The sequence below is a fragment of the Propithecus coquereli genome, unplaced genomic scaffold (genome assembly GCF_000956105.1).
Source record: "Propithecus coquereli isolate 6110/MARCELLA unplaced genomic scaffold, Pcoq_1.0 Scaffold2, whole genome shotgun sequence".
Classification (NCBI taxonomy): domain Eukaryota; kingdom Metazoa; phylum Chordata; class Mammalia; order Primates; family Indriidae; genus Propithecus; species Propithecus coquereli.
In genome coordinates, this window is record NW_012144966.1 from 8,709,609 (window position 1) to 8,722,886 (window position 13,278).

Below are 13,278 nucleotides of genomic sequence, written 5' to 3' on the forward strand. Positions count from 1 at the left end.
ATCCGCCCGCCTCGGCCTCCCAGAGAGCTAGGATTACAGGCATGAGCCACCGCGCCCTGCTTGGATCAGCTATCTTGAGAATGGGTGGTGACAGGTGAGGTAACTTTAGGGCAAAGGACTGCTCCTAGGTAAAACTCATATTACAAGGCTCTTGTCTACTTTCGCCTTAGTTTAGAGCATGCCAACTAGTTCATAATACTAGGAGGCAGGTCCTTGTGCAAATGCCATCTGTGGCATCCCCCAGGTTTTCTGAGCAGCTTAACCGATGCCTCCATTAACATCCCATAAACTGAAAACGTAGAAGGATCAATGAACCCTTCCCCAAAATGTACACTAATTTTCTGATTCACACCCTGTTCAGCTGTTATCTGAGTAAGAAGTGACAAAAATCAAACAGCACGGCCAAAGAAATGCCATGACAAAGCGACAGGAAGACCTAAATTATGCAAACAATCCAGATGCAGCACAAACAATAGGAAAACAAGGATAGAAAAAAAAAAATTAATGTAGTTATAGAAAAACTCAGGACAGGAAATGGGTCATGCACCTTATAATACCTGCCAAATAGGAAGTGCTCAAATACTGATAGAATGACATGATTATTAGTAATGCAGAGAAGACAGTGAATGAGCCTACGAATGCTACATTTGTTAAATCAGTAGAGATGGAGATGTGGAGAGAGAGCACACCCAAAACCACCTTAGACACACAGACAGCCTCCTCTATTCCCAAACCAACGCACAGTAGGCCCAGGCCCTGGGATAGTCTATCTAGACCATGATTTTCATGACACTGTTCTTCCAGTTAAAGAACTAAAACAAAGTCTCATTGTGTTTCTTCTTGTTGTTTGGGAAGAATGGATATAATATTTGAAACCTCAAGCACATGTAGCATATTTTAGAGATTGAGAATTTATGACACACATTTTCAACAAGGTACAGATTTAAACTTCACTGACCCCTGAAGACATGTTTCAGCAGGTAAGTCAAAAAATAGTTGAAAGGCTTGAGATTCTATAGGTGGTTTCATGCCTGGATCTTAGGACATGTTGGGGAAGTGATTGCCCCATTTTATGCCTTTAAAAAACAAACAAACAGGCCGGGTGCAGTGGCTCACGCCTGTAACCCTAGCACTCTTGGGAGGCCGAGGCAGGTGGATTGCTTGAGCTCAGGAGTTCGAGGCCAGCCTGAGCAAGAGTGAGACCCCGTCTCTACTATAAATAGAAAGAAATTAGCCAAACAACTAAAAATGGAAAAAATTAGCTGGGCACGTTGGCCTGTGCCTATAGTTCCAGCTACTCGGGAGGCTGAGGCAGGAGATCACTTGAGCCCAGGAGTTTGAGGTTGCTGTGAGCTAGGCTGACGCCACAGCACTCCAGCCTGGGCAACAGAGTGAGACTCTGTCACACACAAAAAAAAAAATTATAAAAAAAACCAACCAACCAACCAACCAACCAAATAAAACCTCTGAATTCTGAAAGCTAGTAAAACAGTACAGAGGTCACCAGCAGGATATGAAACTGATCAAGCCTTTTGGAAAATAATAATTTGGCAAGACATTAAAAGCCTTAAAATATCACACTCCAAATCTACAGAAATTAATCAGAAATTGACGACTAGTTTATAAGCATGTTTACATAGGAATTTCTTATGGTAGGAAAAAAGCAACCTAAATGCACAACACAGGAACTGAGATATTAATTTAAATACGAAATTTTTTAGAGGTGGGTAAGCTTTCAAGATATGGAGTTTTAAAACAGAATACAAAAGGACAGCTACAGCATTACTCCAGTTTTATAAAAACATAGTATGTTTTCTATGTGTGTATAGGATAACAGTGACTATTTTCTGGTTATGGAATGAAGCCTATTTCATATACTTTCTGTATTCTTCAAGTTTTATTTTAACATAATGAATAACGTAGGATTATTTTCAGAGATAAAGGAAATAAAAGCAAAGATAACAACATACTCTTAAAAACCAACCTGCTGAACTTCAGCTGCTGTGCTCCTGAAGAGTTCAATGTACCTTTTCCCCAGCAAGTCCTTATGCTTCCTCAACGCATTCTGTGCATATTCCTCACAAGCAAAGAGTACAAAAGCATCCCCTGTTGGCCTGCCATCAGGGTAGGTGACAAAGAGGATGCCTTCCTTCCCCCCGGTGATGGGGCAATGCTGTCCAAAGAAGGCCACCACTTCTTCAGCTGTGGCCGTGAAAGGGAGCCCCCGCATGCGGACAATGACTTGATTTTCCTTAGACAGAAACTGGGCTACCTCATTCGAGGTACCTAGGGAAAACAAACATTAGGAAGCATGGAGACAAACAGTTACAATATCAACTTTACCAAATTTAAAATAAAGTTTCTGGCAATGTTTTGAATTCATAATTAAGACCCTAATTCCTACAGAATTCATAACATCCTAGGAATTAGAATTCTCTTTTCCCAAATTAAACGGTGCCCTTATTTTTGTAAAACATCCTCTTAATCTAGGAAGCTGGCTAGACAATTAAATCATGGACCGATCATTTACACTTCCTGTGGAGAGGTAGTAAGTCGTCATGGTAGTTAAAGGCACAGGTCTTGGAGACAGAATGCCTGGGCCCAATTTGGGCTTTACTGTTTACTACAGCATGACCTTTCTCAGGCTCAACTCTGTGCCTTAGTTTCTTTGTACGTAAAACTGCCTGTGCCTTATAAATTATGAGAATTAAGTAGGTTCAAAGCACTTCAGGTTTTGTCATTTTCCTGATTACTTTTTATTAAGAAAGATTCAAACACACTCAAGCAGAGATAATACTATGAATATACTGGGCAGCCAGTTTCACTGTTTATCAACATTCTCTGCCCAGCATAAAGCATTTTGAGCCGGACACGGCAACTTGTCTCTGTAATCCCAGCTATTTGGGAGGCTGAGGTGGGAGGATTACATTAACCCAGGAGTTCCAGACCAGCCTAGGCAGCATAGCATGACCTCATCTCTAAAAAGAAATTTTTTTTAAACAAAAAGGAGGCATTTTAGACATGTTGCCATATAGCAAATAGCCATATGCATATTCTTCAAACTCATGTACTAGTAACATTTTCCCTTAATAGCAAATTCTTATCGCACTATCCACATAGAATGAAATTCCAGGCCACAATATAAAAATTAACTAACTTTGCCATCTACAGTTTACAGTACATCTCTCATAGAACCCAAGGATCCAGGTAAGAGCAAAGCAACCCCAAATACATTTATCCCCAACCAATATCAAACACTGCTTTGGAACTCTGGAAACCTATTAAACTTGAAGCCCTGAATTTTTAAGCCTTAGGGTTTATTTAAAGACGAACCAGAACAAAATTGTACTAGCAAATTGTGTTAGCAAGATGCTGCTACTAAAAGTTCTACAGTTGTAAAAATTTTCACCAGGGCTATATAATGCAGGTATACAAATGTTCTTCATGTCACCCTAGTATAATTTGGCAATCCATGTCAAAAACCTGTTAAAAAGGTCTGCAGTTCTTTGAGTCAGCTACCCTACTTATAGAGATTTATCCTTATGAGCAGCTCATACTGAGACTGAAAAATATTCACAACATACATAAAGCGAAAAGTTGGAAATAAGCTCTAAATGCACAACAGGGATGTTTAAAAACATTATGGCACATATAATATTGTGTAGCAATTAACACTGAAGAAAATTCAGTAACAAGGGAAGATGTTCACAATATATTAAAAGGAAGTTATAGAAAATGAACAAAGCAATAGAAACTTACAAATAGATACATGTATAGAAAAAAATCAGACAAAGCACAGTAAAACAGTTTATGCATCTATTACTTTTAGGTTTTAATGCTATAAATCACTCAAGAATGGGATTAAAGACCATATTTGTTCCCGCCACCCACCTTTCTAACCATATTACTGCAAATACTGTGTGCCCAAAAATATAAACCCCAAAACTACCATGTTCCTGTCCACTGATGACTTCAGTTTAGAGAAATGCTAGAAACGGGTATGCAACAAACCCAGGTGTTGAAGTGTGGCTGTTTTAAAGCAGCTGTTTTCAAACATTTCCTTCAAGAACTACCCTTTCCCTTTGCATATGACTTTATATGACCTTTTCATATTCATATAATACTATTTTTAATGACTATTTAACTATAGTAGGTTGGCTCAAGCCTTAGGGCAAGTGTTATACATTAAGCTCACTGATATTAGAAATATTTTCCTATTAAAAAAAAAAATATATATATATATATATTCCAGCTGGGTATGGTGGCTCACACCTATAATCCTAGCACTTTGAAGGTGGGAGGATTGCTTGAGGCCAGGAGTTCAAGACCAGCCTGGGCAACATGGCAAGACCCTGTCTCTATAAAAAAAAAATTAAAAATTAAAAAATTAGCCAGTCATATGGTGCATGCCTGTAAGTCCTAGCTACTTGAGAGGCTGAGGCAGGAGGATCATTTGAGCCCAGGAATTGGAGGTTGCAGTAAGCAATAATGACACCACTGCATGGTAGCCCAGGCAACAGAGACCCTATTTCCAAAAAACAAAAAAAATCTATTTCCATATTCCATTGCTAAATCTAAACATGCTAAATTTCAGATTCTTATTAACTAAAACCACATTATATAAAAAGTACTCACCACCAGCAATTTTAAGAAAATCTTCACCTGTTGCTTTGTAAACCTAAGAAAAGAAAGGAAAGTTAATCACGTAGTTTCTGCGCCTTCTATCATATGTTAACACTCACTCAAGACATCCAGGGTCTCAGGTTGTGAGGACATACCTCGATATACCGGGTCCCCATGTGATGTTTGTGCCTCTGTAGTGCTAGGTCTCTGTGCTCCTCACTTACAAACCTAACCAGAGCTTCTCCATTCCTTCGACCCTGAGCATTCAGACAAAGTGCTGCACCGCCCCTTTGAGAATAATAAAACAGACGGCAGGTAGAAAAAAAAATACAGTGAGGAAAAAATAGGAAACTCATTATCCCTTTAGGAGTCGTAAATTTAAATAGAGATTAAAGAAAACCAACTTGGCAATATTGAGTCCTTTGAAGAATCTTGCAATATCTTGATCTGAAGACTGCCATGGTAAACCTCGTGCCCTGACTACAGTGTTATCATCAATAAGTTCCATTTTGCTGCTGTGGACAAAGCAAAACTTCAGGTTTCATGATTAATGCTAGCAAGACTGACACCTATTACCCTCTGCAAGACAATTTACCTAGTTGTACATGGGGTGTTACTTGAGTTCAGACCAACTTGCAATATTACTTGATTTTCTTTTTTTTTTTTTTATTAAAGGGGGGAGTGAGGAAAAGGGTTCTGTTCCCACCCCCCCTTTGAGACAAAATCTCACTCTGTCACCTGGGCTAGAGTGCTGTGCCATCAGCCTAGCTCACAGCAACCTCAAACTCCTGGGCTCAAGCGATCCTCCTGCCTCAGCCTCCCGAGTAGCTAGACTATAGGTGTGCGCCATGACACCTGGCTGGATTTTTCTATTTAGTAGAGATGGGGTCTCACTCTTGCTCAGGCTGGTCTTGAACTCCTGAGCTCAAGCAATCCTCCTGCCTCAGCTTCCCAGAGTGCTAGGATTATAGACATGAGCCACCTCCCCTAGCCTTGATTTTTTTTATAACCTCAAAAATTATCTAGGTATAGTTCAGAGTGTTTTTTATGTGGTTCACTATAGAAAGATGGCTGCCTATGCAGTTCCGACACAGCTAGCTCACTCAGTAAACAATCAGCTGAGGAGCTGCTTGCTTGCCATAAACTCCAAAAGACTCAAGAATAATTCAAAGGAAGCAAGGTTCTCCCAATACCCTTGTGGCCTGAAAGTTCCTAGACCAAGGACAAGTTTAAATTCACTCTCAGATCTAGCCAGTACACAAGTGTGGTTTAAATCCAGTTTGTCAGCAGAATTTAGGATCAGAATAAAGCTGGCAATTAACCAACGTCAGGAATCTGTGCACATGGTCAGAAGTCTGCCACCAAACTAGCTCGAATGCAAAACCAGAGAGCAAAGAGGGGAGCCAGCACCAAGAGTGTTTGTGGAAATGCTTAGGAGTCCCCACACCTTAATGAGTCATGTGCAAATCACCTATTATATATTTTGACACCTTTGGACGTTCTATCCCTCCCATGTTCACATTTCCAGTACTCCTAGGACATTTTCCTAATGAGTCGCTTTTTCCACAATTAAACAGGCCTCAAAGGTCTCTCTAACTTCTAAAGCTGTCAGAAGTTTCTATTCACTTCAGGCATCAGACAATCTCACAAAATTCACTACAGTGATTTACAAACTTAAACAGGTCTACCTGTGGTCACAGAGAGACCACCACTTCATACTCCTTCCCAGTTATTTGCTTTGCTTCAAAGTAAAAACTGATAGAACGTACTTAAAATTATCTCAGTAAAAGTTGTGAACTCTATTAAAGCCTATGATTTTTCCTTTGGAAGTTTTCCAAGTGAGAGGATGGATGGGTTTTGTTTTTTTTTATTGTTGCTGTTGTTGTTTAACAGGGTCTTGCTCTGTCACCCAGGCTGGAACACAGTGGCATAATCACAGCTCACTGTAACCTCAAACTTCTGAGCTCAAGTGATCCTCCTGTCTCAGCCTCCCAAGTAGCTAGGACTATAGGCATGTTTCACCATGCCTGGCTAATTTATTTTTACTGTAGAGATGCAGTCTTTCTATGTCGCCCAGGCGGGTCTGGAACTCCTGGCCTCAAGCAATCCTCCTGCCTCAGCCTCCCAAAGTGCTGGAATTACAGGCATGAGCTACTATGGCCGGCCAGATGGACAGTTTTAAAGAGACTGAAATAACAGTAACAGATCCCAACATATAATGTACCTAAGGTCATAGATCACAGAATGACTGAGGATACCTATACTTTATTAAATTTTAATCCCTATATCCAAGCTTACTTTCAATAATAAAACATTCTTTTATAGATGACCTAACAGTAAGAAATGATAGCCAAAAGGTGTAGTAAAGTTACTAAAACACAAGGGGAGTTAAACATCACAATGTAAACAACAACAACAACAAAAGATCAAAAAGTTCAAATGAATAGTACTCAAGTACTTACCAAGTGCCACTTTCAAATTTGTAATTTACTCTCTCTGGATCTGAAAACCTGTGATCTAAAAATGAAACATAGAAGTCATCACTTTAGCTATTAGAAAGACAAAGCTGTGGGAGGAAATTCAAAAGTATAGTTGAAGGAAAGATGGTGGGAGCAAATTCTAGGACCACGTTGTTAAAACAGTGGTACTTACTGTAAGGCTCTGAAATCATTGCTAAAATTATATTCCCCATATCTTCAACTTGAGAGGCTCCATAGCGGGAGACCGAGCTATCCTTCTCCAAGTTTAAACCTGTTAGATTAAGTTAAGGAAACATTTTGGAGAGATAAAATAAGGTTACTTTTAAACTAAATGCATACAAAGCCAAGAAGCCAGGTAAAAATGCATCTAGATTGACAATTCCTTGGAAATCTCAGAATGGCTGCCTTCCATCAGTCAGGACTCAACCCACACTTACTGAAGGCTCCAACTGCCCTCTTAGGGTAAAACAGCCAAATCAATCCTGTCCTGAGCTATCACCAGGAATAAAGTTTATTACGTTGTAGCAAATGCATGAATATGGAACACTTTCGCTAAGTTACAAACCATAAAGTAAGCAACAAGTTAATTAAAATCCTTCATCCTATCCATACAACACACACAAGTAAATTCCCACACTGACTTAAATCTTTAACTAACTATATCTATAGTTACATTGTCGGGGGTGGGGGGCAAGGGCAACATACGTAACCTAAACATCTGTACCCTCATAATATGCTGAAATAAAAAAAAAAAAAGATATAGTTACATTGTCAAGACCATGAAGTATTAAATGACTTTTTTTGGCCTAATGTTCAAAATAGACACCTTGGATTACTGATGACACTATTTCCATGATGCCGCTTTTATAATACATGACATCGCAGCAATTCAGTCACATCTTCAGACTCCCCGTCTAATTCTAGTTCTCTCGCTATTTGTACCACATCTGTAGTTTCTTCCTCCACTTAAGTCTTAAACCCCTCAAAGTCATCCATGAGGGTCAGAATCAAATTCTTCCAAATTCCTGTTAATGTTGATACTAACCTCACCTCTCTCAACCTTCATAGAATTGGAAGAGAGTTAGGGCCTTGCTCTGGATTAAACTTTTGCTTAAAGGAATGTTGTGGCTGGTTTGATCCTCTATCCAGATCACTAAAACTTTCTCCCTATCAGCAATAAGGCTGTTTTGCTTTCTTATCATTCATGTGTTCACTGGAATAGCACTTTTAATTTCTTTCAAGACCTTTTCTTTCACATTCACAACTTGGCTATTTGGTGCAACAGGCCTAACTTTGGACCTATCTTGGCTTTCAGCATGCCTTCCTCACACTAAGCTTAATCATTCTAGCTTTTGATCGAAAGTGAGAGATGTGAGTATTCCTTTCACTTGAACACTTAGAGGCATTATAGGGTTATTTATTGGCCTAATTTCAATATTGTTGTTTTCAGGGAATAAAAGGTCTGAGGAGAGGGAGACAGACAGGGAATGGCCAGTCAGTGGAACAGTCAAAACAAACATAACATTGATCAATTAAGTTTGACATGTTATATGGGTATATCTGTGATGCTCTAAAGCAATTATAATGGTAACATCAAAGATCACGATATAATGAAAAAGTTTGAAATATTGTGAGAATTACCAAAATGTGCCACACATGAAATGAGAACATTATTGAAAAATGGTACGGACAGACTTGACGCGGGGTTGCCACAAATCTTCAATTTGTGTTTAAAAAAAAAAAAAACAACGAAAAAATTATAATATCTGTGAAATGCAATAAAACAAGGCTTATCTATATAAGCAGAGACCATATGTAGCCTGCAAAACCTAAAATATTAACTATCTGGCCCTTTACAGAAAAATCTTTTTGACCTCTGACCTGGAAGAATGAAGATTGACAAAAGATGGCCAAACACACAGAAATGTTTGCCACACCCTAACTTTCCATCCCAAAACAGAACACAGAGAAAATCAAGGTTGGCAGACTAGGACTATACAAGTATACTCCATTCAAATTACTCTGTTCTCTCTTTTATAAATGACAAATATCTGGCCTTCTCACCTTTGCTCAGGTAACACACCCTAACAGAGAAAGCACCCTTAGCTTCTTAATCCCCTAACCAAATCAGGCCATGAGTAGCTCCCATCCAGCACCAAAAACTTCCTAACTGATCCAGGCCACAACCTTCAATTTAAGAGTCCATTAGACACTATTCCTATATTACTGTTGTCACCTGGACTAACATTTCCTGGGTGTCAGCCTCTACCTGTCACCGTCCCTATAGCTTCTAAGAATCTATTTACTTAAATGTTGTCATTCATTAAACACTATTTTGTACCAACCACCATTTGTTTCTTCCAATTTTCACAATAAACCTGCCAGGTAGATAATAGTAACAGCAAACAGATTAAGAAACTAGGATTTTGGGATGTTCTGTAACTCACCCAGTCACCTGGCTGATAGATAATGGAGCTGGAATGATAACGCAGCTCTGATCTGACTATGTACACAATTCCCCATACCAAGATAAGAAACCTTACTTTGTTTTGTTTTCAGCAATACTTCCTGAGAAGCTTTTTAAATTCATAGATAAAAGCCAAGTGAAGAAGATGGAGATCAAAAATAAAAATGTGAAGTATCTTGTCTGGGTAAAAAAAAAAAAAAAAAAAAAAAAGATTCATAACTTAATCATTTTACTGAATTCTATTTTTTAATTAAGAATACGTTCTTGACATTTGGCTACCTTGGTTTCACATAACACGTACTAACATGTTTTCCCTTCAAGTGATCACACACCAAGAAGATCAGCAGCTCTAACCTGTTAACTTTTAAAAGTCACCCAACCTCATGCATGCCCAAACCACCTCCTTACACACACCCCCCCCACACACACACCCCCACACACACACCCTTCTTAGGAAGGTTCCTTCAATCCATAACCCTTATCAGAATTAAACAATAGCAAAGGGGAGTAAGAAAAAAGTTTTAGTACCAATTCTTTCCCCTATCAATTATATAATTATATATTGGATTATTTGCTGCACGTCTGATCTTGAGAGAAGGAAAGATGAGTCGGTGCCTCTTGGTTTATGGCTCGTCATGCAACTTACTCATTCTGCCCTTGAGGCAGCCACAACAGCACAAACAGGCTCAGCCAGCTTTACAAATGAAACATGCCAGGGGGAAATGAGGAAGGGTACAGCCGGAAGTGGTGGGAACAAAACTAACATTTCAGGCTACGACTAAGCAAAGTGCTACATTTATACAAAGGTTAGATAAGTTTACAGGGATTTGGTTTATTTGAAGAGGAGGAATCCTTTCCTTAGTGCCACCTTGGCAAAACACTTGAGGATTTAATTCATGCTTACATTAGCTGAAGGTATAATTCAGAGAGAAAGTTTATGAAGTTCATCAATATTAACTTATCTACTAATAAAAAGTTACCTTTCCCAACTGCCTAAAAATGAACACATGTGGTTTCAGAAAACCAAATTTTCACTTGTAAAAATCTTTTTTAAATTAAATTTTTAGTTTATATATTAAGAGAATCACACACATAAAATAACACACACACTCTGGAACAAATTTAAATTATAATTACATCCCAGTTCAAAAGTCCATCTTAAAGCTATTTTTCCCTGCCATAGAACCCTCAGAAGAAAAATTTGTTACTTCCCTTTCTACTGTTTACTCTTTTATAGTATAGCAACACAATTAAATGTTGCCAGACACATTACAATAAAATAAATATGCTAACGAACAAAGGAATAACCAACATATGTCAAGAGAAAAGTTTATTAGCACTCCATCTAAGAACTGAATTTCCTACAATTATATGACAGAATGAGAGGAAAAAGTAATAAATTATCCTTAAATGAGTTGCATAATTTTTACAATAGGTTCTATACATAATCTCCTATACTTTTAAGTGAGCTTTGAAAGAAGCAAATCAAGAATGCCACTGTAGGCAGGGTGCGGTAGCTCACACCTATGATCCTACCACTCTGGGAGGCCAAGGTGGGAGGATCTCTTGAGCTCAGGAGTTTGAGGTTGCTGTGAGCTAGGCTTGATGCCACTGCACTCTACTCAGGGCAACAGGGTGAGACTCTGTCCCAGAAAAAAAAAAAAAAAAAAAAAAAAAGATTATCACCGTAAAGGAATATAACTAGAAGCCAAGGCAGGCATTATTGTAATGAAGAGCCATGTGAAAATTTCAAATAAACCTGACAAGTTGATTACACCCTAGAAGAAATAAGATGAGAGGTAGGAGGTAATGTAACAAAAGAAAAAAATTTACTTTAGAAAAAAGACATGTATATGTGATAAACAAATTAGGAAAAGGAGACTCAATGACAAAAAGTCTTCTGAAGCCTTGTAAAACAAAAAGATTATCCTGGAATTCCCAAACTCACGTTTTAAAAGTAGAATATATTTTACAATTAAAATAAACCATACATAATTAACATAAATGAGTGCTGGCGAGGAATACACAGCATTTCTAGTCACTTAACTTATTACAGACCACAAGCCAGTATTTGTTGATTTGGCTCACATCATACTGATGTGACACCAAAGATAATTCCTTCCCCCTCCAGCTAACAAGGTCAACTACTAGCCCAGCTTAACTGTACACTTGGTGATATTTAAAATCCCTTTCACATGTAGGAAGGTACCAAGCAGGATTTAGCGCTTCCCTCCACCTTTTGAGCCAAGCAATGAAGGTTTGCGCAATTACAAAGGCCTGGTTCCATTAATAACAAATAAACTCCTAAGTGTATTATGGAATAGAACGAACCACATTCACACAATAATTTACAAATGGAGAAGCCAAATTAAGTACCTGTCCTAACACATAGCTGATGCTCTGAAAGGTCTATATCCAGTCTCACATAGGGTTAAAACAATTTTAAGTTTAAATAAGGTCTTAAATCAATAAAATTCTTTTCAAAGTCCCTTGGCAGCTGCTTTGCCTCTTCTGAGACACCTGACGACCTGGTGAGGTGTGCAGATCAGTCAGCACCGCAGAGCATGGGGCAAGCCGGCCACTGGCCAAGTCGTTGCATACACTATCTCAACATTCCTTACAATAGCTGTGCACATTTTAAGATGGGGAAACAGGCTGAGGAGTACATTAAATCAACTTCAGTAAATCTGACTCTGGAGTTGATGTTCTTAACCACTGGGCTATTATTCCCCATTTTTAATCCACAGTAAAAACAGGCCATTGTCACACTGACAGTAGAGCACACTTATGTGCACACATACCCAAATCCTTTATGCCCCTCAAGAAGTGGCGAAACACACACCCTGTGTTAACCTTTGGACGGGCAGACAAGAGTTTCATGATTTTCTTCATCCTGACAATGGAAAGCTGCACTAGCGAAATGGCCCCCGGTAATTATGTGAAACAGCACATATACACATGACACCCTATAGTCGAATAGAAATTTTACAAAATTAACTTAGCTTTACTGCTGAATGCATTAGTTGTGCCAAACACAGGATAATATAAATTTAAAAGGGAGATAATCCCTTTCAGTAGCCAACCCACTTTTAAATGCTCTTTAGACATTCTAGAATATTCTACTCCCTATATTAGGTGCTAGAGCATCTAATCTAAAGTGAGGCAAGGCGTGGTGGCTCACACCTGTAATCCTACAACTTTGGGAAGCTGGGGCGTGAAGATTGCTTGAGCTCTGGAGTTCGAGACCAGCCTGAGCAAGAGCAAAACCCTGTCCCCCACAAAAAAAAACCAAAACAAAGAAATTAGCCAGGCCTGGTAGCCTACCTGTAGTACCAACTATTCAGGTGGCTGAGGCAAGAGGATCACTTGAGCCAAGGAGTTGGAGGTTGCAGTGAGCTATGAGGATACCGTATAGCTTGGGCCACAGAGCAAGGCCATGTCTAAAATAAAATAAAGACAAAAACTCTAAGCCTCAGTTTCCCTACCTTTAAAATGGGGGTGATACCTACTCACTGGGCTATGGTGAAGCTATTGATGGGGATATATAGTAAGCACTCAACTGACAGTTCCTGTCTTTCACCTGCTGTCCTTCTCATGATTTAAAAAAATAAGTTCTTGGCCGGGCGCGGTGGCTCACGCCTGTAATCCTAGCACTCTGGGAGGCCGAGGCGGGCGGATTGTTTGAGCTCAGGAGTTCGAGACCAGCCT

At 39.0% G+C, this 13,278-nt stretch overlaps 1 protein-coding gene across 5 annotated transcripts in view; it reads right to left on the bottom strand.

Annotated features, from left to right (window-relative positions):
* ESRP1 (epithelial splicing regulatory protein 1) overlaps window positions 1-13,278 on the bottom strand; it is a 57,805-nt gene that overhangs the window by 33,471 nt on the left and 11,056 nt on the right. For all 5 annotated transcript variants that reach the window (XM_012643560.1, XM_012643556.1, XM_012643558.1 and 2 more), the window contains exons 5-10: window positions 7,276-7,374; window positions 7,086-7,140; window positions 5,028-5,138; window positions 4,779-4,911; window positions 4,636-4,678; window positions 1,985-2,286 (exon numbers count right to left, since the gene is read on the bottom strand). In XM_012643560.1, coding sequence (XP_012499014.1) covers window positions 1,985-2,286; window positions 4,636-4,678; window positions 4,779-4,911; window positions 5,028-5,138; window positions 7,086-7,140; window positions 7,276-7,374 — 743 coding nt within the window. The remainder of the gene's footprint in view (window positions 1-1,984; window positions 2,287-4,635; window positions 4,679-4,778; window positions 4,912-5,027; window positions 5,139-7,085; window positions 7,141-7,275; window positions 7,375-13,278) is intronic.